General features: G+C 38.3%; 1 protein-coding gene across 1 annotated transcript; it reads left to right on the forward strand.

Moving 5' to 3' along the window:
* The first annotated feature begins 2,156 nt into the window (after positions 1 to 2,156).
* RIPK2 (receptor interacting serine/threonine kinase 2) lies at positions 2,157 to 23,784 on the forward strand. Its single transcript, XM_067290265.1, has 11 exons — positions 2,157 to 2,347; positions 5,487 to 5,640; positions 6,906 to 7,061; positions 9,453 to 9,610; positions 12,637 to 12,686; positions 13,022 to 13,183; positions 16,236 to 16,321; positions 16,486 to 16,581; positions 17,221 to 17,326; positions 21,544 to 21,723; positions 23,179 to 23,784. The coding sequence occupies exons 1-11, from the start codon at positions 2,157 to 2,159 to the stop codon at positions 23,502 to 23,504; spliced, it is 1,665 nt and encodes a 554-aa protein (XP_067146366.1). The 3' UTR covers positions 23,505 to 23,784.
* Positions 23,785 to 25,679: the final 1,895 nt, after the last annotated feature.

Here is a 25,679-nt window from a genome sequence, read left to right on the forward strand (position 1 = left end):
TTTCTCAAAAAATAATTAAAACTGAGTGATTAAAAAAAAAGTAATTACATGTACTATGAGTGTAATACAAGTCTTTCAGCCATGAGGCTATGAACCAATTTACAGTTGGAAACAGAGTCAACAGGTGTTGCTACATGGCTTTCCTGTATGCCATTTGAGTGTGTACACAGACTTGACAACCTCAGTTATGCAGTTACTCTAAAAATCAGAATACCAAATATAATTCTTCAATTGACATTATGTTATCTTTGACTTTTACAATCTTAACAGTTTCAGCAGAATCTCAAAGGAATATTTTAAAGCTTTAATCTACACTGAAATTATTTTGTTATTTAGCAGGAATTTATGCCACATAACTATGAAACCTTAAACCAGCTATGATGTCATTTAAGTTATCTGGCAAAATACCTTTAAAAATACTAAAGGAAAAAAAAGGGGGTTTCCCGATGCCATAATATTTTATTCTCATTTTCCCTTTCTAACCTCTCCTTGCCTTGGGAATTCCAAGGCAGCAATTTATCTTTTCTGGAACTTCTGACTCAGTGTGTCAGCAAAACATGCAGCTCACCACAGCACTACGGGGACGGACCTTAAATCAAATGCAGAGTTCCTCTTCCCTTTCCAACCTTGCTAGTAAGCCCATGTCTTCAAACTCTGGCTTAATTCCTAAGGATCCAAAGCAGCAACTAACTACTTATGCCTGTTTTCCTTTACTGTGATGAAAACGAAGTCAATTCTGCTTCCACTCCAGTAGCAGAAACCAATCCATTGAGGTATGAAAACAATGTCATACAACTTAACCTGACCCCAAAACCACTGTTATCAATGGAAGTGCACAGGCTCTTTAAAACCTGTGCAAGACATAGAAAAGTTCCAAGTCACAAAAGCACTCTACATTTTATAACAAAACAAATAAGTTAAATGGAAGACTACAGTAATACTTTTGGCGCTATTACTGCTCTGCCACTTTTTAAATCACAAACTTTTTTTAGTGTATTTAAAATTATAAATAAAAATGAAATCAGCAAAAACATGTGGCAGCAAGATGCGCAATTAACTTTCTGTACAGTGTCACACAATTTTTAGCACAGTGACATTCATAAGCCCTTAATGGAAGACACCATAAGTACGTCTTTACACAGTGTTTTCATAGTACATACTTGCTGTTGGTGTCCACTGCATATTATTTTCCTCAGGTAACAAAATCTTTCTTATACATCAAAGTTGAAGCAGCATAACAAATAATAGTACTTACTAGAAAAAGAGAGGGGCATACGCATCAAATGGATACATAAAGCCTGTGTGCCATAATGAGTAGAAATCACTCTTCTGGGGAGCAGCCTAGTGTGATTGAAGGATATAGAATAGAACGAAAGTTGAATGTAGAATAATTCTGGATTTTTTTTTTTATATGACTGACTAATAGAATGTTACCAGTGTTGAAGCAGGGGATATATATCCTCCAAAATTTAAGAAAAAAAGCGTAGATTTACAAGTACATAAAATAAACAGGCCAGGACCTAGGCAGAGAACTGGAAAAAATCCGTCATGCCTTAAAATGCCGCAACACGTTGTGCAACATCGCAGGCTGAAGATGCGGCTTCTCTCCCTCATCCTCTGGTCCCTGGCCGTTCCCGGGGGAAGAGAGGGAACACCCTTTCGGCCCCAGGGCCGCACAGGCGGACACGCTCCCTCCACCGCGCCGCCCAGCTGTGAGCTCTCCCTCGGAAACGGCCCTGCCCTTAGAAACCTTCGCAGGGCGCTCGCGCACGAGCACCTGCCGCCAGGGCAGAGCTGCCGGCCCGCTTCAACCGGGGGGAAGAAAAGGTATCGGGAAGTGACTCAGCGGCGGCTCCCGCGCGAGGCGGCGGAGGCCCCGGCCCGGGAAGGCCCCGGCGCCGCGCACCTCCCTCCCCGCGGCGCGGCGGGGCCGCTCCGCCGGCCGAGCGGCTGCGAAGGGCGCTGGCGGCGCAGCGGGAGGCGGCTCCGGGCAAGGGCGGCGCCAGGCGGCGCGGCGGGGCCGGGCCGGGCCGAGCCGAGGCGGGCGGGCAGCACCCGGCTCCGCAACCGGCCGCGGAACCGGCCGTGGGCGCGGCGTGGGGCGGCGCCTCCGCCGCGGGGCCGGCGAGTCGCGCCTGGCGCGGCGCAGTGCGAGGATGAGCGGCGGGGCGGGCGGCGGCGGCGGGGCGGGCGCCATCAGCTGCGCCCTGCCCGCCATCCCCTCCAGCAAGCTGCCGGACCTGCGCTTCCTCAGCCGCGGCGCCTACGGCACCGTCTCCGCCGCTCGCCACGCCGACTGGCGCGTCCCGGTGGCCCTCAAGTGCCTGCAGGGGCCGCTGCTGGAGAGGTGACGGGGCGGCGGGGCCGGGGCCGGGGCCGGGGCGGCAGCCGCGACCCCCGCGGCGGGCGGTGGGAAACGGCGGCGACCCGCGGGGCCCGGGGTGGCGCTGGCGGAGCCGCTGCTGCCGCCGCCTGTTGCTGCGTGCGCAGGGACACGCGCCGGTGTGTGCATGTGTGCGTGCACGTAATATACACCGTACGTTTCTTTTAGGGAGTATAAAGAATATATAGTATATAGAATATATCACTATATCCACTCCCGAATGCGGTGACCCAGAATAAGCTTCTCCAAGACGAAACGTAGTCGTTGATTTTTTGCCCCAGGTTGCGTGGTATTGAGAGAAGCTGCTCTGGGATAATAGGTTTGCAGGAGTCTTGCCTACAAGTGACATTTTCTTTAAGCTCTGTAACTTAACTGTTGTGTTCCCCGCTCTTCTGGGGACCAAGGCACAGCGCGTTTGCTGCAGGGCTGTCATCCTACATAAGGATGCAGCAGGTAGTAGTTTGCTTCCATCTCTGCCTCCTTCGCTCTCCAGAGCACCAACTTTTTACCGTATCAATGCCAGTTCATCTCGGGCTGTTGACGTCTTCCTGACTATAAACCTGCCTCTTTTTTTCTTATACAGATGGCTTTCGTCTTTACTGCCTTGTTTCTGTTGATCTAGTATTAGGTGTTTAGGCAGAATAACTTCACTCAGACATAGACGTCCATGTATATGTGTGTGTTTGGGTATGCTTGCACCAGAGGGGCATGGGTGTGCACGTGTGTGTATATACATGCGCGTAAAATCTCTTCAGCGTTCCTCAATGTGTATGCAAGGGGTTTTTTGAAAGGTTAAACAAAAATTAGTCCAGAAAACTTCTATTCTTGTTACTCAGTATTCTAGAACATAGGACAAGTTGTTTCAAGCTATCTAACCTCTTATTCTCCAGGTATGTGTACACAGGCTTTATCTTTGAAAACCTGCCAAAATGAAATGAAATCTCAATCATGTGTTTTAAGTGGGAAGTTTGTGGTCTCTGTTGTTGATAACTTTATTAACGCTTTTTTCTTTAAATTAAATTACCTGCTTAAATCCCCACTTATCTTGAATATAGTGCTTATCCTTTCAGCTTGATTGGGAAAGAACGGTATATACTAATTCTAGCCTTGCTAGAATTTAGATTAGTGTGACATGAAACCCATGAAATTTTGACAAAAGGGGAACTGAGGCAATCAAAACAATTCAGCCATCTACTGTGTATTGTGCAAAGCTCAGAAATGCTATGAGAATAACCTAAAGCTGTAAGAAATATTAAGCCTGAGCTTTTGTGACAAAAAAATTGGCAGTTGTATTGTAGGCAGCGTCAGACGTCGTTCTGTAAATGCCGTCGGGAAAAGGGAAGTTCAGGCAGCCGTTCACTCCCCAAACAGGAAGCCTGCGCTGTGTCCCAGAATTTGCTCTGTGCAACCTACTGAATGGCAGAGCCTGTTTGGAGGCTGTTGTGGGCTTGTGCTCAGTTTGGCATTGCTCAATGCTCTTCTGGTATGGAGCAGGGAAGGGTGAACTGATTTATAGACACAGGAATAAACCTTGGTATGTTGCAACTCGTTTCCCAGTTACAGCAGAAACTCATGCAGATCTGCCTCATAGCCTGGGAAAACCCCTACTTTCCCTAACCTAGTCTTTTTTTGAAAGGAGAGAGTTGCAACCTAGGCTTTTCTTGAGGCCTGCCTTTTCACTCTGATCATTGTCGAGAGCTTCCTGTAATAGCAGCTTTCTTCTTCCTCCATCATGAAGATATGTTGCTCTTTCTATTTCCTACCTATTGAAATCATGGACCAACAATTTCACATACCTCTATTTTTTTTTTTTTCCCCCTGTCATAAAAGCAGCAAGCTTTAGTTCTCTAGGCTTCTCCCCCCCCGCCATGTGCTCTGAAGGCCTTTTGATTGCGAGGGCTAGATCTGCACTGACAGGTCCAGACAGACTTGAACTCTTCAGTCTGTGCTCTGAGCTGGATGCACACAAGCCAGCTCTCCTCCAGGAGCTGTATGGCCATATTAATATGGCACTGGGCTGAGCAAATCTTGATACACGTAGACTATTAGCCTGTATGCAGCCCTGCACAGCTGTGCAGCTTCTGAATCAGGCTGGCTGGCATCCGGATGGTCAGTCTTAGATGTGCTGTGATAGTCCAGTATTTGGATATCCCTGTCACACACTTGTATCTGTACCAGTCTCCAGTGATGTAAAATCTAAATCTTTTTTTTTTTTTTTCCTTAGAATTATCTTTCTTAGTCCAAGTATCCTCACTATTAATAACCTGTATGTTCAAGAACTTTTGAGATATAAAACATGTCAAAAAATTGTCTTCATTATTCTTAGGAATAGAATTGTACTCTTACTTAGTTTTAAATAAAATTTCAGCTGCTTATATTCATATGCCGCAAGGTGTATTTACATCTTTGTAAAGATACATCAGGCTCACGTTTATGAGGAGGGTTGGCCTTCACAAAGAACATTCACACCACCACGTTCAGGTGTCAGGTCAGCTTCTCTATGCTCCCTGTATAATCAGACGGGGCCCAGTCTAAGAGAATAATTTATGTGATAACAAAGCATACTTCATCATTCCTTTTCCTTCAGAAACTGAAATTGTATTCCTTTAAGTTATATTATTTTAGTGCACATCAGTGTCCACTGAGTTAAAACAATTGGAGAACTGTGAGCTACGTATGAAAATCTCCATTTTATAGTAGACAAACAGTGGGCCTCTGTGAAAACTCAATATTTGAAGATGGGCAGTAAAATAGGATAAATATAGTTAGATATTACTGTCATTATGGTTACACAGGATGGTGAAAGTTGGAGTTCTGGTTGTGTCCTCATTTACTGGAAACATGGATGAAATGCGTTGTGGAAATAAGAGATATTTGTGCAGTACAGCAAATCTAGAGAAGCTATCCTGTGCTTGCATTTGCAGATTCTAATTTGTCTTACAGTGTCTTGTTATAGAAACAGTGTAGTAGGAAATAAATTTTGAAAGATGGCAATACTGCATATAGCAACACAATTAGATAAAGCGAATTTAATGAACCTTTACATTTGCTTTGAATTTCCCAGTGTTAGTACAGTAACCCCTTTTTTTTCTTTTTCTTTAAGTGATAGAAACAACCTTCTGAAAGAAGCAGAGATACTGCACAAAGCCAGGTTTAGTTACATCCTGCCAATTTTAGGAATTTGCAATGAGCCTGAATTTCTGGGGATAGTAACAGAGTACATGACAAATGGATCATTAAACCAGCTTTTACATGGGGTAAGTGTACTTAAAGCTCTTAAATACAATCCCTGGTTGGTTCAAATAGACTGATTTCCATTCTTAAGGGAAGTAGTAGGGTAAAATTTAATATTAATAGTATTTCAAATTAAAGAACAACCTGGGTTTTCGTTGCTCAGAATTTCTGTTCCCCAAAAAGACGACTGAAGTCAGTAGACTTTAGTTTTATTACACTCATTTCTTTAATACTATGCTCCATAACTGACTTAATGATGAATTATTATATATAGTCACTTAAAAAATCTCTCTGTTGGTCTCTAGTTAGAAGCTGAAATACTTACAGTCACTTCAGTCTGTGTTTCAGAAATATTGGCAGTGTAAATATCACAAAGATGGATTTGTTTCCTTAATATGACCTTTTTTAAAAAAATAGACTATTTTGCTCTATATTTACAAATCTAAGCAGATACGGATATTTCTTTTGGGTCTTACTTTCAGGAGTATGTCAGCTTGTGCTGAGCTCTCAGCTGTTTCTGTCAGCTTGATCCGAGCATCCAGTGTTCTAGTTTAAAGCTATTGCAGTTGTCTCCATAGCCCTGTACCTCTTCTGTACCTTTAATCAATGCATACCTCATGCCTTAGAGAACTCAGCTGTTTATTTTTCATTAAAGCATTAGTGTCAGTGTAACTTTAATATTTCAGTAGAAAATTCCTGCATTTTTTTATTGATGTACTTATATTTCCAAAGGTGGTATTTTTATGGTTAGTTTCGCAATAGCTGGAAAAGGCACGGAAATAAACTCAAATCTGAGCTGAGTTTTGCCTGGGCACTGACATGTAGTATGACTTTGGAGTGGCATGTCCTCTTCTCTCTCTCCCCCCCCCCCCCCATATCAATTGAAGATATGATTTTTGCTTTTCTTTGGATAGTACTTATAATCTGTGGGTTACAATTTCATATAGGAGTTTACCTATAAATCTTATTTCCATATGAGTAACATGGTAAATGTGCTATTAACTCATGATTAACTATTAATTCATGATTGCTATCTATAGCAATCATGAATTATTACATGAATAAATGGGAATGGAAATATAACATTGCATGATTGATATTTATGCATGTGTTTTAACAGCTAATCAATCTCAATGCTCAGTTATACTTTTTTAAGGAGTTGGCATAATGTGTGCTTTAAAAGATTACTGGTTGTGCAAGTCACTTTCTTCTTGTTGTAACAGTCAGTATTATGTTGTTAGATGAGAACAGAGATATATGTTTTGGTTTTGTGGTTTTATTTTGCTAGAAGGATGTATATCCTGACATTCCCTGGTGCCTGAGATTCCGAATCCTTTATGAAATTGCTTTGGGAGTAAACTATTTGCACAACATGAATCCTCCATTGCTGCACCACGACTTGAAGACCCAGAATATTTTACTGGATGATGAGTTTCATGTTAAGGTAGAGTTATTTAATTTTGTTCTTCAGCATCCAGAATGAGCCAGTGTTCAATTATTGCAGAGGAGGAGGAGTGAGGACATGGCCATGTGGAGGGGACATATTTATATGCAAGGCTTTTTGTTTTATCCTTGCGGACAGAACTTTCCAATTTCTCTGAAAACTCTGTTCTGCTCAAGTGTGGATTTGATCCATCTAAAAAGACCAATAGTAGTGATGCTTTCGTATGAAAACCTTCCAGGGATACCTGTGCCTGGACCCTTCTGAGTAGAAAAGAGAAAGTGTTCCTGCCTGAGGTGCTCTGGCAAATTCATTCTGGAGGACAGTGGTACCAAATCCTAAAGTTAATGACATTTGATATTTACCATGCAATATTGCATATACTGTTAGAGTGTAGTATAGGAATATGTAAAACCTAACTGTGAAATTTGAACATCCTGATACCTTTTGTGAAGCAGTGTAATCTAGAGCAAAGAAACATGCATGGAGAAACAATATTAGTTTAAAAGCTTGATTTTGCCTTTTAAACTCTCGCTGCTCTGATGTGAAAAAGAGATTAAAAGTACTAGTGATAAAATGGTTAGGTGCTTCCATAATTTCAGTAGTTGGGTTTTTTTTTTTTTTGTCAAAGAAACAATACTTGCTTAAGTTTTGTTTCCTTTTCAGATCCTTTGTTTCTAAAACTGATAGAACGTACTCTTAAAGAGAACATTTGAGAAATGAGAGATATCTTGCATTTAATTTGTACTTCAATGGCTAATACTTCAGACTACACCACATGGTATCAACTGTAAGCAAAGGTCCAATGCTGATTTCTTAATAATAACCACTTGGAGGCCTCCATTCCAAAGAGGTTTTTCTTGGCAGCAAGGCAGCTTACGCAGCTTCCTCTCCACGCACACCCTCAGCAGGTCACTCCTCCTCTTGCGCAGCTCTGCTGATATCATCATCTCTGGAGCTTCCTGATAAACCTGATTGGGGAACTGCTCCAAGTAATTTTTTTTTTTTTAATGCACACTTTTTTCTTTTTAATCCCTATTAGCACAGGTGCTATCCTGTACTCTGCCTGACCATGCATAAACAGTTGCTCTGCTAGAACAGAAAGAGGGAATTGGCTAACTCTGTATACCTCCCTAATGAAAAGTCTCTGGAAGCCTGCTTTTGGGGGTTTTGGGAGGTTTTTTTGTATGTTTTTTTTAAGCTGTTTTTTGGGGTGAAGCAAAATTCTCTAATTTAGTACAGGTGACAGGAAATGTAAGGAAGGTTATCATGTGTGCTATATAGAAAGAGTTGCATATGTCTAAAATTAGTAACATTTATAGAGCAATTCTGAGTGTACCAGCTCTACTGAGGATATCTGAACAGTTACAGGGAAGAAGTTACACTAATGAAACTGAGTTGTAAGGATTAAAAGTTTGTTTGTTTGTCTGTTTGTTACTATGGATTTTGTTTGTATGCTCTCCAGAAAGCTGATTTGTATCGTCTTAATAGCCCCAGTGCTCCCACAGGCAGCTTTGTTTGTTCAGAATCATTTTGCTCTTATGTATACACAGGACAAGCCCAGAGCTTGTAGCTGGCTACATTTTTCTTCCTGATAATATCACTGGACACTTCACAGCTCAGACAGCTAGTTTATTCTTCCAGCTCCTTTTCCCCTACCTTTAGTCAAGTCTGTCATTCTGCTTCCTGACTTGTGGATGTCTGGGAATGCAAATTAAAGTCACTTAGTTCTTTATGGAGATGTACGGTAAGCCCTGTAGGAAAGGACAAGGAGATGGTTTTGGGAAGGCCGCAGAGTGCGCAGTAAGCAAAATATTTGGTAACTTTTTACAGGCCAGAATTTCAGAATACCAATTTTGCTAATTCCAGATAAATGTTTAATAGTTTGGGGGATAAGATGGACTGCCCTAGTCTTAATCTGTAAGAGCAACTGTCTCAGGATGTCTGCAGGCTCAGATATGGAGAGCTATTTTGATTTATACTAAATTTGTGTTTTCCTCACAAGCGGGGGGGGGGGGGGGCTAGAAATACACGATGGCTTTCTGTTTGCTTGTTTTTAATGAAGGAAAATGATTAAGTGATTTCCTGGAACAGTTCTTCAGACAGGGCAGAAATCCACAGTATGTTCTCCAGCTGTAGAGTATATGAAATCTTTCCTTAAAAAAGCAATAGGATAGGGCAGTGTTATAGCAATAGCATAAATCATGAATTGGGAATATTTTCTGAGTTGCAGATAGTGTTTTCTGTTGCTAAGACAATGACATACTTTTTACATGTCAGGTTAAGGACTTTAAACTAATAGTTCTTTCAGGTATTTTTCCAGAATTTGTAAAAACAATTAATAGATAAATCCAGTTATTCTTCTTCTCAGAATAACTGATTTGTCCTTTCCAGATTGCAGATTTTGGCTTGTCAAAATGGCGTGTGATATCTATGTCACAATCACGAAGTGAAACCTCTTTGCCCGAAGGAGGGACTATTATCTACATGCCTCCTGAAGATTACAATCCCAGTCAGAAAACCCGTGCAAGTGTAAAACATGATATCTACAGGTACCTCGTGTTGCTCTCAAGTGAACTTTGCAATTTGAGTTCAAATTTGAGTTACTGAACTTAGATTTTAGTGCATTTTCAGCAATTTTATTATTTTCAGTAATATTGTAACCATATAAGCAAAATGAATGAGGGGGAAAAAAAATTGAGTGCTAGCTGGAATTTTTGATCATCCATTTCTTTAGAAAACACTGACAAGTATAATGCTCCAGAAATTAAGCTATAACTATGGAAATAGACAAAGGAGACTGGTTTCTATAAATGAAAGTTTATCTGTAGAGACAATGTAGGGAGAAAAAACCTGTTCACACTTTTATGTCTATTCACATACCCTTGTAATTAATGTACACCAATTAACATAATTTGCAGGATATACTTGCGAGAAAGAAGAAAAACACATTTTTGGAAAGGGATTAGAAAAGAAAACAGGGTAATGAGGGTGGGGGAAGTATAGAGAGATGCCTACTAAAGGGATAACTTTAAGTTTGGGTAGATTTGCTTCAGTCAGCTCTGCTGAGCAGTATCTGGAAGTAGTAGAGTAGTGGCTACCTGTATTAGAAAGGTGATTGCTCTTAGGATATGAGAGATATGATCAGCTTATTTGAAGAGGTTCTGAGAGCTCAGAATATCTGAGCAATCGTGGAGGGAGTTGTCATGAGGAAGTGGACATTCAGCAGCTATGAAGAGGCATATCACTGTGACGAAGCCCATCTCTCTGTTGTGCTCTACTACCTTTAGATTCAGCTAACTTTGACAGGATTGTATTTTGGGGAGAGATGAGCCAGTCTCAGAGGGACTTACTGATTGCTGGAGAGAGCATTAATTCTTTTAATTATCCCTTAAGGAGCCCACAAAGCTCCTTGACATTCCTATTCAAAGAATAGGGAGGCTAATATACCTGATCTCCTCACCCTTTAAGGAGAAAATCTGGTCTAGGATGATGTTGGAGAGGACTGATGGTATATTATGGGGAGAGAAGGAACAGTGTGATGTCTTGAAAGTCATCTCTTCTGGCCCTTGATTTTAGGGGATTTGAGTATGGCTGGTGTATTAATGAGTAGAGATGAGAAAGACAAAAAGGTTGTTAGAAAAAAGTTGTGTGCAGAGGAATAAGAACTGAATGGGAGAAAGTAAGAAAAAATAAGTAAAAGGAACTTAGCAAACTGTTAAATCAGGAAGGAAAGAGATTATTTGAAAAGAGAGAGAAAAGGAATTAAGAAAACAGTATAAGGAGATATGCCCGTTCAAGACTGGAAGACAAATGAATATAGAGAGGCAGTGAAGGAAATGGTCACCAGGAAGGTCCTGTAGAAAAATCTGTGCTTAGTAGCAGAAGGAGATGCTATGAAGAAGAATTAATAAAGGAGAACATGAATAATGTAATGAGGAATCAGCAAGAGGTGATTTGCTGCAGTATTGCAGAATAGAGAGAATAATGTTTAGTTGTAGAGAGATTCCAAATGGAATGCAAGGCTGGATGGCTGGTTATTTGTTTGCAGCAGATGAGTCTGAATATTGTTGAGATACTAAACCTACTTTGTGGATAAGGATCTTTCTTAAGGAAAAAAATCTTAAAAAAAAAAAAAAAAAAAAATTAGCTGAGCAGTATTAACTCTTGTAAAAATAACAATTTACCATGACAAATAAATCAGTATTCTTGAATTTTTCAGGAGTACATGAAAAACAGTCTTTCTAACACAGATTCGTTTTATGACACTGTGAATTGAATAAGTAATTAGGAAGGCTTAATTAAATGATTAATTTTAAGTGTGAGTTATATTCTTAATTTTTTTTATTCTTACTAGTTGGTACCTGTTAAATTATCAAAGCTTAGAGGCAATTAAATGAAACTCTATACAAAATTTGGTATTTTTTGGTGATCTAGGAAAATACTGTCTTTATGTAGCTATTTGAGTAGCTGAGCAAACACTCTGACAAATGTCATTCATCTTAAAAAAAAAAAAAAAAAATTCTTTATATAGTTTCACTTAAAATTTTCATAAAAGTTTCAATGGAATTTGGATTATAATTATTAAAAAGTAACATTTAACTTTTTAAAAATCAAAGTGTTAATGTTCTGAAAAAATAAGGGGGAAGAGGTGAGTTTATAAGGATATGTTTTACACTGAGTGATAGTTTCTTAAACAGCGAAGAACTTTTGCTCACTTCTTTTATATTTTAGAACTACTAGATTAATTCCTAACACCAAATTCCTGTCCTTAAATAGGACAGTCAGATCTGGGGTTTGTACTGTTTTATTTTTTCATTTCCTTTACCCACATTGTTGACTTTTATGTAAGAAGTCAATACTTCCTTTAGATGAAATAATCTAATATGACTTAAATTAAAAACCTCTTTGAAGTTACCTTCTGATTAATATATCGTGACGACTGAAGAGCGCAGTTGTCCTCCAAACGGTGGAAGAGATTGGTATTCACGAGCCGCTTCCCGTTCCAGTCGATGTGCGTGGAAAACCAGCTCTGTTTTGATGCGTGGGCAGACGTGCCTTCAGTCAGGTGGCTCTAGGTGTGGGTGCTCCTCCGAGGAATCCCTTTGCTAAAGCGAACGCTGCGCGTGAAGCGACATCTCTCCCTACCGAAATGATGGCGAGTGTTCATGGCACGCAGGGTCCTGCTCTCCGGGGAGCAGCCGAGGGCGGTGGGGAGACTCTGGGCTTGCTTTAGGTTGCCTACCGAGATTTAAACTGCAGGCTTTATGTTTCACTCTGTATGTAATTCACTGCATGCAGTAGAGCAGGGCCTGTACAGATCTGGAAGAGGCGCTTACGCTCCACGTAGCTTTTCTGTGCTTAAAATTATGAACTAGTCGCAGTTGAAGTCACTGGTAATATTCCTGCTAGTTTTCATATGTCTGGGGCATCGTTGTAGTTAGCTGTGGTCAGTCTAGCGTGCGCCATGCAGGATCATTTTAGTGGAATGTTTTTAGTAAAATGTAAAGCTGAGCACACTGCTTTATCAAGTGGCAATCTAAAATAATGTATTTTATACTTTTTATACTTTAAACAGCTATGCAATTATTATGTGGGAAGTGATGACAAGGAAACAGCCTTTCGAAGGTAAGAATGTATCTTTTAATTTATTTTTCTAGCCTTATATATAACTAAAGCTGACACCTTGGCACCTGAGAACTTCATTTTAGGGGTTGCTTTGTAATCATCCAGCTTGTAAGTCTGTTGAATAACAGATTGAGTTATTTCTCAAATTAAACTCTCTATCTTTTTTAAACTGCCATGTTGTTTGATAAATTCAAAATACATTTTTTTGTAAAAAGAAATACTGCTTTCTTTTGATGAACTATAAATACTTGGTCTGCAATCTAAATTGTTCTTCCTGTAGTGAACTATTTATATTGCATATATTTCTAATGAATGCATGATATCTATTTTGACAGAAGTTATAAACCCCTTGCAGATAATGTATAGTGTGTCACAAGGACAGCGACTAGACTTAAGTGAAGAAAGTTTATCAATGGACATTCCTCATCGAGCACTCGTCACAAGATTGATAGCAAGTGGATGGGCACAAAATCCAGATGAAAGACCATCATTCTTAAGTGAGTTTACCTTGCATAATGAAAAAAAGATTTTTAAGTTGCCAGATTTCTGTCTAATGCAGTATTTATAGAGCACTGTTGCAGTCGCAAAAGGGAAATGGTAAAGACATGAAAAGTTATATCAGGACAGTCATGCTGAATAAACATCATGTGATAAGATGCTTGTCTGCTTCCGTCATGTCTATAAACAGACATTTATGAATGGAACTACATATGTGCAATAAAACCAACTTGTTAGTTGGAGTATTTTGCATTTGCTGTCTCTGTAATTTCCCTGTGGAAAAGTAATACCATTTGTTTAACTACTTGCGCTGCATTTTTTGTTTATTTTTGAAGGGCAGATTTTGTTTTAAGAAGAAGTAAAAAAAAAAAAAAAAAGTGAAGTATACAGTGAACACTGAAGTTTGTGAGCCATCTGGTGAACACACCAGCAAATTATTGCACATCAGATGAGCTATAGTGATTTCATCTTGCGTTTGCATAACATCGGTATAAATCTTTTTTGCTGATACTTAATCTAGAATGTTCTAAATTTCCATTTCTTTGATTGTTCCACCTCTGGGAATGAGCAGGAACTGTGGTTGAGCCCACACACTTAACTTTCCTGGGTGCTTTTCATCTTTCATTTGAAAGTGTGAAAAGCTTCTTAATTTTGTGGTGACTTTTGGCTCGTGTTTGGTTGTTGTGTAAAGGTAATGCCATCCAAATTGGCAGAAAGTAATTACCAATTTTCAAATGCAAAATTTGCTCTTTTCGGTGTTGGTATAGTCCCATATGTCAAGGTTGTGAATCTGACAGTGTTTCATGCAACTGTCTAGCTGTACTTGTTTAATTTGAATGTACTTTAAGAACTCCATCCCACTCTTTTAGAAAATGTGATCCCAATTATGTAGGGAAAGCTGGATTATGTTGGAAAAACAAAAAATAAAATATGAAAGTTATTAAAAGCATTCAACTTTAGAACAGTAAAAATAGCTCTGGATTAAGCAATCGTATATTGTAAGGGTTTCTCACTGCTTAGATTGAAGATGGAATTCCTCATACCTGAAATACCTTTCTATTTTTTTCTCTTTTTTAATGCTATAAATATAGGTTAACAATATTTCATTTGTATATTTGGTGAGCAGAAGCTGGATTATTATTTTTAAAACCACTATAAGCTTACCTTCTTTAAGTTGGAAAGTGTTAGAAGATTGCTTTTCAGATATCTCAGAAAGAAATGTTCATAATTACAGGATTTTGGACCAGTTTTGCAGAGGAAAAAATTGGGACACATCTAAACACATACAGCATCTTGGTGTTTGGTTTGGTAGCTGATACTGTCTAACATGAATGACATGCCCTTTCTGAGGCATTCTGATTTTTACTTTGAAGAACATTTTGAAATGTAATTTTATTTTAGAGTGAATCTGGTTTGTTCGATTTTAATTTGTGGATTTTTTTTCTCTCCAAGCAAGGAAATAATATCTATTCATATTATTCTCTAAAATCAAAAAGAATAAACACATCATAATATTTCCTTAGGCATTCTTGTTTTCCTGTGTCAGTTTAAAAAAAAAAAAAGTCAAAGAAGCATGAAAGGCTGTGGTCACACTGACGGAGTGATTGCCAGGCGTATGTAGTAGAGTGTGAGCTCTCTTGGTTTCTGTTATTACTACTATGTTCATTGTAAGATGATTTTTTAAGAAAACATGCATTGCTCTTCCCCTTTTTTTTCTACTTTACCCTCATAAAAAGAAAGAGGAAGTAAAGCTAGGTTTTTAAGTTCATACAACAGCTGTTGCAAAATTAAGGGAACTAAAGCTCACTGAATGGGAAATTTTGCAATTACCATAACATACGAAGAAAAAAATATAGCCCAACGCTCTTTTTCCTAAAAAAACTTTAAATAGAAAAGCTTAGATAATTCATCTGCTCCTTTTATAAAAGAAGGGACAAAGACTACTTTTTCTCTTGTTTTTGCATAGCTCTGCATTTTTGATGATCTAGTCTTGAAACATATATTTACAACTTAATAATAACCAATAAAAATTAACAATACTCATACTTCAGTATTGTAAGTGGCCTGCCAAAACTACAAACTCCATTTTAGCTGATGCAAGAAAACAAGAATCCCACAAGAATGTGTCTTGAGGATGACAGTGAAAAAATGTACTATGGGAAAACTATGGTAAAATTAGAGTAAAAAATAGAAGTATGTTACTAAAGTTACATTGTGACAGATTGTCAGTACTGTAAATGTGCTTTGCAGGATCGGTGATGCTCATAGAGAAACAGTAGAAGTTATGATACACTGTTGTCCTTTTCTGAGGTTTTCTTAGAGTTGAGCATAGTTTCAAAAAGGCGTTTCTGTAATACAGTCATCTCAGAATTGAAATATTAGTTCTGCAAACCTTTAAGAGAGTAAGGGAGCATGGCACAAGTTGCCACTTGTTTATTGAATTGTCATGTGCCTCCCTATGTAAATAGATGTCTCAGTTTCTCTGATAACTGCTTTTGGTGGGTATGAGGACATTATCGTTTGAATTCAGTGGATGCGATAGGTCAGTACCTTGACTATCACTGTCTTTTCTGACCATGCCTCACAGCATCTGTTCTGGATATTGCTGTGTGGATTCTTTGTTTATTTTTCTTTAGACATCTTCTGGAGCAGAAAGACAGCAAGCCACTCTGAAGTCTTGTGCTTTTTTTGTCCCATTTAGCAAATCAGGCTTGCTGGGTCTGCCTTGGAATATAGCAAACCCATCAATCTGTCCATTCCAGGAATGCAAGACTTGCAATCTGGCACAGTCCTGGATCTCTTTTGGTACAAAGAGCTGAGGTACCCAGGCTTCTGATCAGGACGGTTTGTTTCAGTGCTATAAAAACTGTTGCATTTTAAACAGGTGAGAGCAAAAAACTTCTGTTTAGCAGCGTAGGTATTTTGATGTGTATCAATAGAGAAAATAATTTTGTAAATGTAAGTACATTTTGAAATGTAAAAAAGCTTTAGCAATGTGAAAACGTAATATCCACATTAAATCATTCAGCAAAGTATTCTTTCTTTATTTAGAATGTTTGATAGACCTTGAACCAGTCCTGAGAACATTTGATGAAATGGCTATGCTGGAAGCAGTAATTCTGTTAAAGAGATCAAAGGTAAGTAGCTTTTGTTACAGTCGTAGAAAATGAATTGAACATTTCTATTAGCAAGCAAAAGTTATTTCATTTGTCATTTATCTAATCTTGTATCTGGCTTAAGCGTGTGCTTGTGCAGACCTGTCGTCTTGTAGCCAAAAGTTAATACAACACGTCTCTTTCAGTCGCTATATGAATCACAGTGTATTCACAAGAGTGGAAAGAAAACAAATGCAGATCAGACGTCTCTAAATATACCTCTGAATCTTAATCCACAAGAGGTAAATATTTTATATGTTGCATGTGGTCCTTCCTTGATATGTCAGCATCATTAAAGATCTTGAGAGCTTTAAAAGGGGGAGGAGGAGGTTAATTTAGTAAGGGGGAATTGTTCTGCAGTTTACCTTCTTATGCAGTCAGGGAAGGCGTAAAGTGCATTGGTTGAGTCAGGCTGCAACACATGCATAACCATGTAGATGGAGATAGTAAAGGGTGGGTGAGCAGAAATAGGAAGGCCATGTTCAGTATATCCTCAAAGTGTGGGAAAGCATCCGTTCCAAGAGGAGTGCAGCGCACAAGGTCTGCAACTTGGATTGCAAGAGGTTGTCTTCTGCTCCCTTCCGTCTTCCTGGAGTTTGCTTATATAGGATCATATAGATTTCTTTTTAAATTTTGATTCTTAATACTGCTTCTGTTCATTCTTACTAATAGTCAGTCTTGTATACAAAATGGCTCTCAGCTTTGGAAAAACACGGGTATTAGGATTAGGTGTATTTTTTTTTCTGTCTTACTGTATTTTAATAGTCCACTGAGCCCTAAGACTCTAGGGGAAAGACAGTGATGGGAAGGTATTTTGTAAATCATTGCAACTTCTTATATATTTAATGTACATTTTCATTATATAATTGGATTCATTTCAGGAAATGCATTCTGCTTCCACACAATATGATGCACTTCCCCTTCAGAGCATCCCTCCAGATGTATCAACATTCAAGTCTGTTCCCAAGTACAATATCCTCTCATCAGGTAGAGACACTCATGACTTCATATAAATTAAGTTACCATTGTGTCTTTATGCTCCCATTGTGGCATTGTATTTGTATAGTAGATAGTTGGATTTCTGTTTATGTCAGAAAAGAAGTGCATTTCATTACTGTAAACTTAGTGCTCTGACTGAAAAAACTAGTGTATTCTAGCTCTGACTTTCTTTTTCTGTCACTTGACAAATCCCCACACCTCACAGCTTTGGTTTTCCTTTTCACGGTAAGGAGTGCAGTGATACTGTTTACTTTTCCCTTCAGACTCTTGGCAGTTTAGTTAGTTGTTCATGAAGTGCTCCTAAAAATTAAATGGATAAAGATTTTGAGGGGCTCTTACAGCTGAGTAACCTGAAAGTTTCTCATATAGCCTCTAGATCACTTCTCATTCAATAAATAAAAAGGCTTTAATAAATAGCATTTGGCTTGGAAAAGTATATGCTCAGATCTTTTGCAGTTATCACCTTTTGTCTCAAAGGCTGAACGAAAGCTAGCAAAAGTCCTAAACAAAACTCAATTTTGAAGTGTTGCTGACATCAGAGGATCAAAATACATACATCCATAGCATCAAAATGCTATGGGACCCAGATGGAACAGCAATACAATGTGAAACTAAAATTGAATTTAACTTTTTCCTTATGAAAGAATGCAAAATTCTATATTTCAAAAGAATGAAGCATCCTTTGGCATTGCAGGGACCAATGGTGTGAAAGCACACAAGACAGTTGACTTTACTGCTGTAGAGTAGGGCATCAAAAGTGTTCTGGGACACTGCAAAGCTGGAGGTATTCTGGCAGAAATAGGAAGAAGGCAGTTTCTCTTTCCAGCTCCTGTTACAACACATCTACGATTCTGAGCAGGCACTCAATGTCCTAGAAAGATATAAATACAGTCTGAAATTCCAGGGAAAATACAAATTATAAGAAACTTGAGGGATTTAAGTTAGTAAGTGGCAGCAAGTAAGCATACTGTAGTTCCACTGTCTTTCAACCCAAGTATTTATCATTATACATATCATAGAAATCTTAATAATGAAGAATAACATTTAGTTACTAAGCTTAATAGGAATATTGTGACAAATTTGAGAAAATGGAATATTATATTGAATGTGAGTATGGAGTATAAATGTAATCAGATAAGATAATGATAAATGTTGGCCCTTCTTGCTGCTGATTCCTGTTTAAAAACTGTCATATCTGCCTGTGGGCATCATCAAGGAGACTATGGTGACTCTGTAAAGGACTGCCAACTGAGCAAACTGTTGTATGTATGCATATACACTGTACAGACTGTGAAAACAGTATCTATTAAACTGTTTGTCACAAGGTGTCCACCCTGATTATAAAACCATGATTTTGTCCATGTGCAAAATATATCAGTACTTAATGAAGGAGAGCAATTCTGCTCATGGCATTGATCTGTGATCTATTTCTAACCACAATTAGAAACAATGAAATTGCTATAATGACTGTTTAAGCCCTATCAACTTTGAAATAGTTGACAAGAAGATCTCATTTTCGTACCTGTGCTGCCTAGAAAAAATATATGAAATTCTTCGTATAGTTTTCATTCTTCATTCTTTCATTTAATTCTTTGTGGGAGGTCACAGAAGATAATGTTCCATAATTTATTGATTTATTTTGGTGGGACCCAGCTGTGCTGTCCTCATTATTCTGGACACTGTAAATATAGAGATAGCTATAGTCTGTCCTGAAAAATTTGCTTTCTAAGAAAACAGGAAATTCATGCTGGTGACAATGAATCCAATCAAGTATAAGATGCAAGTTGTAAAATTGTATCAGCAGGAAAAATCAAAAGCTTGGAACTGTTGTCTGCTCTAGCTGTTTAAATGTTACCTGGTTTGTTTCAGGTACTACAGCAGAAGAGATAGCACTATATCCATATAACCATAGTTTAGTGAGTTCATCTACTGTTCTTGGATTTTGCTGAGCATTTTGGGGAACAAGCTAAACATTCTTTTCGGAAATTAGATTTTATATTTCAGTTGAGGAATGTGTCCATGTATATTCTAGAATCACAACTGTGTCTTGAAACAGTGCTGACAAGTACTGACAGGAGCAGCATCTCCTCCTTTACAACTTGCTTCTGCACTGGTAGGGTCTGCACAGGAAACTATTTTTCCATCTGCAACCTCATAGTCACGCTTAGGTGATATACAAATAGGTCTCTAAATATTAAGTTTAGCACTAGGTCTGGAAAGTACTTCTTGGGTCATCAAGTGCAGTCTTTAGTATTGCAGGCACTCATGTCATAGAACCATGTTTATAAACTAGTCAAGTTCCAAGTAAAAAGCCTGTTCTTACTTTGCCAGTATCTGCGTCAGATAATTTCATGATGAAAAGCAAAATTGGCGTTCTTCTTACTTTGCCAAAATCAGATGCAATTGTTCCAGCAGAAAATCTGTTCCCAGGTGGTTGTTGGCAAGAAATGAGTTTGGCATGGCACCAGGGGAGAAGTTAATGACAATAGATTTTAGTTGAGTTGGGTTTTTTTCCTCTAACAGTATCAGGAAGCTTTTTCATGAACTTGTTTTTTCAGGATTAAGAGCTGACTTCTAACTTCCAGCCTCAATTTTTTTCTAGCCAATTTATACCTACTTGGTTTGGGGCATTGCTTTAGGCTTAAATAGCCCTTTTTCCTCCCTCCCATTTCATTTCTGATATAGAGAGTAATCCTTCTGTACCCTTTGTTTTGCCAGGTAAAAAGAGCGTGCTCTTCTGAAGTCCATTCATAAAATTGGCTTCTTCATTTTCCTGGTATCTTGCTAGTCCTCTGTGTGTGTGTTGTAGCTTAAATTAGTGAACTAAGGCTACCAGACCTCTGCACTTAGTGTTATAAAAGAGGTTTTACAAGTGTTTTGTTTCACATAAAAACTTTACTTGAAATATCTTGGAATTTTACTTTTTCTTTCTCACAAGCATTCTTTGTTACAGAATAATCTACCTAGTTTTTTTTTTTCCTTATCTCAATTTGGAATCATTAGCCCCAGCTTGAAGCAGAAATCTTGATCTCATATTTCGTACTGCCTAATTTCCACTTCTGTTTCTCCAGTCTTCTAGGTCAACCTGTTCTTTCTGAATAACCTCTGCCAGTTTCCCTAATATGTTTCTATTCTTTATGCTACGGTCACTAGTCAAGGTCATTCTTCCTTACTGGTACAATCTCAGTAGTTTTGTCTTTAATAACATTAGAGATCTGTGTGTGTTTAGAGGTCTATAGCAGTCTATCCCAGTAGAATCTTTTAAAATCCTTTCCTAAAGTGATTTTTTTACTCAGAACTAATCCTTCCTTATCTTTTCTTATTCATGCAGTATATGACATCTGCTGCATCATATGCATATAGTTCTGCCCCACTGAATTTATCTTTCCTCTCTTCATTGTGTCTTTAGATGCTCGTCTGAATTCCTGTATCTGCATCTCTGGTTCTAGTTAATTTTTCTGAAGCTCTTTATCAAGTGAAACCATGAGAGTCTGTAATGAAAATTGCATACAGAATTAGGCGTATGCCATGTAATTTGTGGCTGATTGGCTATTTGTCATCCCTTCTCTGAGTCATCCCTACTGCTGCTTCATATCCATCGTCATCTTTTTATGCTAGATGATCCTGAAAGTAGAAACTAATAAGCTTCCTACCTAATAAAATTCCTTTTTTTCCTTTCTTTGTAAAAGTTCACATGAAGCTCTCTTGAAGTCATATGCTGTCTTGACAGACTACCAAAAGTTTCAGTTGGCCTCCCACTGAATGTCACTGTTGGTCTTCGTGTTCTTTCCCTCTGCTTGAGTCTTTCTTTTAACCTTTGTTGTACTGTCAAAATCCATCAAAATTAATTAGCTTTCACACTGACTCCTAGCTACCTCTCCAAACACTTTGAGAAGTCATTTTTGGTCTTCCAGTCCCTACAAAATTTTATGTTGAGCAGAGCTTTTTAAAGTTCACATTTACCAGATATGTTTGTTCTCTCAATGTTCTTTTAAAAGACGACAAAACATAAAAAATTACAAACACTCAAACCCTGATAGAAGACAAGGGACATAAATATACTCAGAATCTAAGTGCAAGGAATAATGTGTTGTGTTTGAAGAGAATTTAGGTTGTGCATAATTTGTTTTATGTAATTGTTCTAAATAGTCTCTGATGCTTGTATTTTATTTGAACACAGAAGTAATACAGCTCTTTCTTTTAAGATGGAAATTTGGGAGGTCTACACTCCCTCAGCAATCAGAGCATGGATGAAAATCTCTCTGTTACCCAGAGCGCTAAACTTCTTGTGCATCCATATAGTTCTTCTCCCTCATCTGACAAGAGTATTTCAAGTGCCTCAAATTCTGCTTCATGTGTGCTGCGGTCATCACCAATTCCTTCAGGTATAGCAAACACTGATAAAATTCCCAGGCCCGCAGTATGTGTCCTATGATTGAATATATGCGTGTATGAAATGGAAACTAGAACTGTTGTTCATCTGTAAAGTGAAAACAAAGCATGCTTCAAATAAAGAATGCACATCATTATGTCCTTGAAGCCTTATATTCTAAAGTGAGTAAAATTGATGTATAATTTGACCTAAGTACATGTACCTTTAGTTCCTAACTTTCTCCTTTTCTTTCAAGCAACTTTAATTGCTGCTTTGGTTCTCCTTTCTCCCGCTCCCTTTACCAATATTATTTCCCCTTCCTTCTACTGCTCTAGGAGTGCTGCAGTCCAGCAGACTGGGAAAGTAAGTTTGCTAGAGGCAGCGAGATGGGTTAAACTCTCACTTATCTCCACTCTGTGGACTTGTCATTTGCCTCTTAGTAAAGACGGGGCAAAGAGAAGCAGCAGCTGTCCTCAGCATCTCATCTTTAATGGTCTTCAGTATTAGTTGAGAATCACTGGATAATTTTTGTATGTATCAAATACCGATTAAAAATGTGTTTCCAAAAGAATGAAAACAAAAAGAAACTTTAATGGATGTTAAATTATTCAGTGATTTATTTTTTTATTTTATGAGTTGCATGATAACATGCAACTTTGTAAAGATCTGCCACATCATCCTTCTTCTGAAAATTACAGTTCCTAATAAAGGTCTGTATTGAAATTTAACAGTCTTTCTTCGGAGCACTCTAAACTTGCTCTATTTCATTCCATCCTCAGATGGAATCTAGAACTTTATTTTATGAGAAGTGGCATATGCTTTGTTCCATTAATCAAGTTCTCTTTTTCTGTACAACTACAGCACAGGAAAAGGGGATGTGAGAGGCACACATACAGTGCGTGGAACACTTGTCATTTTAGGGGTCCTCATCCATATCAGCACTAAGAGTAATTAAGATTGCTGCGGGCATTTGAGAAACTGGCAAATATCTTGACTGAGACTGCGAGTGATTATGCAGAAAGACATTCACTTAAAAATACTTTTAGAAAGAGTAGACTAGAAGAAAGAAGTGAAAAATGTCAAGAGAAAGAACAGAGCTTTTTTCAGCCATCCAGAGGAGTAACTACACACAATCCTGAACCAGATGCAGGTCCCTACTGTGGTGGGGGGCTCCTAGCAATATGAGAGTCTTGCACTGTTTCACTGTATGAGTCCTCTGCTTGAAGAGGGTATAGAGGAAACTACAGAGACATTTTCAGTAAACTTCTCTTTCCACTGGGATTTTTACTGAAGTTACTACCTGTCTCTTTTTACTACCAAGCTGGGTATTGCTCACGAAGAAACAAGTTTTAAACAGCTCGGTTTTTTTGTTTTAAACAGCTCGTTTTGTTTGCACTATTAATTAACAGATGGTTAGAATACTGATTTATATATATATATATATTTTTTTATTCCTCCCCAACCTCAGATTTTGTTTTGGAAACTATACAACACAATGTAGCTCATCAATGGATCCAAAGTAAAAGAGAAGAAATTATTGATCAGATGACTGAAGCATGTTTGAATCAGTCACTAGATGCTCTTCTATCAAGATTTTTACTCATGAAAGAAGACTATGAACTTATAAGTACCAAACCTACAAGGACATCAAAAGTCCGACAACTGCTTGATACCTCAGATAGCCAAGGAGAGGAATTTGCCAGAATAATAATACAAAAGTTGAAAGATAACAAGCAGCTAGGACTTCAACCTTATCCAGACACTGTATCTAATTCTCTAAGACTGCATCTTTAAATTTATTGTTTCTATATGAAACCATGTGAATATTTCTTACAAGAAGGATTCTTGTTTCTCTGTGGTAGTTTTATATCTGTACTGCTTTGTCTTTACTATGCCTTTGTATAGTCTCAGAAGAGACATTGGGTTCATCTAGACTGCATTTGGTGAGTTACCAGTTAATCAATTGGAGGGCAGCCATAAAGCCAAACACTTGCCGCTTACTGACTCAATTCATGTAAGTATTTTGTTTATACGTGACAAAGAAAAAACATTAAATATTCCCTGTTTTACTTTTTTTTCCCTGTTTATACATAGCCTTTTCTTTCAGCTGACAACATTCAAAAAAGCTTTCACTAAAGCTTATTTCCTATTTAGCACATCTTCTACAGAAACCAGTACCAACTGGTGTTGGTTATTCTCCTCCATCTGGTCTTTCCTATAGAGAATGAAATCTAGGTGCTCTATTTATGGGCCGATATACTGTGTTTATAATAGCTTTCTTCCTTTTAGCCATACTGAGCACTCTTCCCAAGACATCTGAGAAGAGCCATAGATGAGAAGAAGCTTATGTTGTGTCTTACAGGATTTTTATTATGTTTTGTTTTGGTTTTCCCATTTTGTTGCTAGGGCAAGCGCTTCAGACTACTGCACAAGAAGTGCAAGTGTGAGTCAAAGGAGGAACCTAGGGGGCAAGAAACACATTGTGCTGATCATCATTGTTGTGCTAAAAACTGATATGTTAGAAAGGGTGGAGCCTTGCCTGATTGGGTTACATCTCCTTAAATTGCTCTCGCAAGTGGGGTATGATGAGATCCACTTACAGCTTGCAATGTATAAGGGAACCCTCATTTAATGCCTCTTACCTTTGTGGTCTGACATAAGTACCTCTTATCTCATGTTGCTAGATCAAACTTCCAATTTATTTTTTTTGGTTAGTATTTACATGATGAGCCACAGTTTGGGTCTGCTGGACAAAGGTCAGGTATGCACTGCCATGCCAGCTTAGTAGTAATGTGCATGGGCCTTTCTCGTGTGGAGGGCACTGTGGAGGTAGCAGAGGTAGTGTTTCCTCTTGAGAGGAAAATGCAGTGTCCTGACGTGCCTTAACCTTCTCTGGACAATGGTCACTACCATCCCTTTCCATCTAAAGGATGGTGCTAAAATGTTTAGGCGCAAATGGGGCCACCTGAGAGACTTGACTTGGATGTCTTTAAACCCAGTAAAAAAATTGCTCTTTTTAATTTGCTAGAACGCAGCACATGCAAATGACTTGCATTTTAAAGGCACTAATAAGTAATTACAAGTTCTGTTAGCACTAGTTAAAATTTGGAAAAATTCCAAGTTCTAGTACAAGAAAGCTGATATCTGCTTAAACTGTCTTATGAAAAGGAGCACATAAATGAGAAGTTGCAAATGATGGCTATTTGGAAACCAATGGAGCTGTGAGATCTGCCCCATCTCAATATGATTCAAGGTTCAGTATGTGCAGTAATGGTTACCAACAGCTTACCTTAGATTTTTTTCAGTATCTGTCATAACTTATTTTGTGAACTGAATTACAATAATGTGATGTATAATTTCTGGATAGAAGGGCTTTTCATAGATTTTTTTTTAAAATAAGTTCTTGCAGTAAACTGGGAATTTGTATTTTACCCAGCTTCTTTGTTTTCATCTCCCTTTTAACTCTTGAAGATTGTAAAATTCTAACTAAAGCATAGTTAGCTGAAAACAGGGCAATGGTATAAAGAACGGGTGTGTTTTTTGTAGAACAGACTTGAAGATGACCAGCAGGGACAGGCTCTGAGGAATGATGCCAGCCGTGCCAGTATGAGTTTGATTCCAGACCTGTGCATTTCATTACAAATCACATTCCAAGCCATGTTTTGTATATTATTAATAACTAGTGTGCCTAAAGAAAGATTTGTTTTATGCAAGATAGTCTACCAGGTAAAACTATCAGGTCTAGTTATAGCTTTAAACACAATGAACAATACCACTATCTAGAAAACTGATAGTTCAAGACATGAAAAGGTACTTGCAAATGCTGAGATTTTGCGAATGTTAAATGTTACTAAATAATTAAGGATGTGGGAACAAGAATGAGGGAAAAGCAATGAATGTTGTTACATCAAGTGTCAACTACATGCCAGTGTTATTTGTATTCTCTGTTCTCTAATTATATTCCTTTCT

The sequence above is a fragment of the Apteryx mantelli genome, chromosome 2, assembly GCF_036417845.1.
Source record: "Apteryx mantelli isolate bAptMan1 chromosome 2, bAptMan1.hap1, whole genome shotgun sequence".
NCBI lineage: Eukaryota > Metazoa > Chordata > Aves > Apterygiformes > Apterygidae > Apteryx > Apteryx mantelli.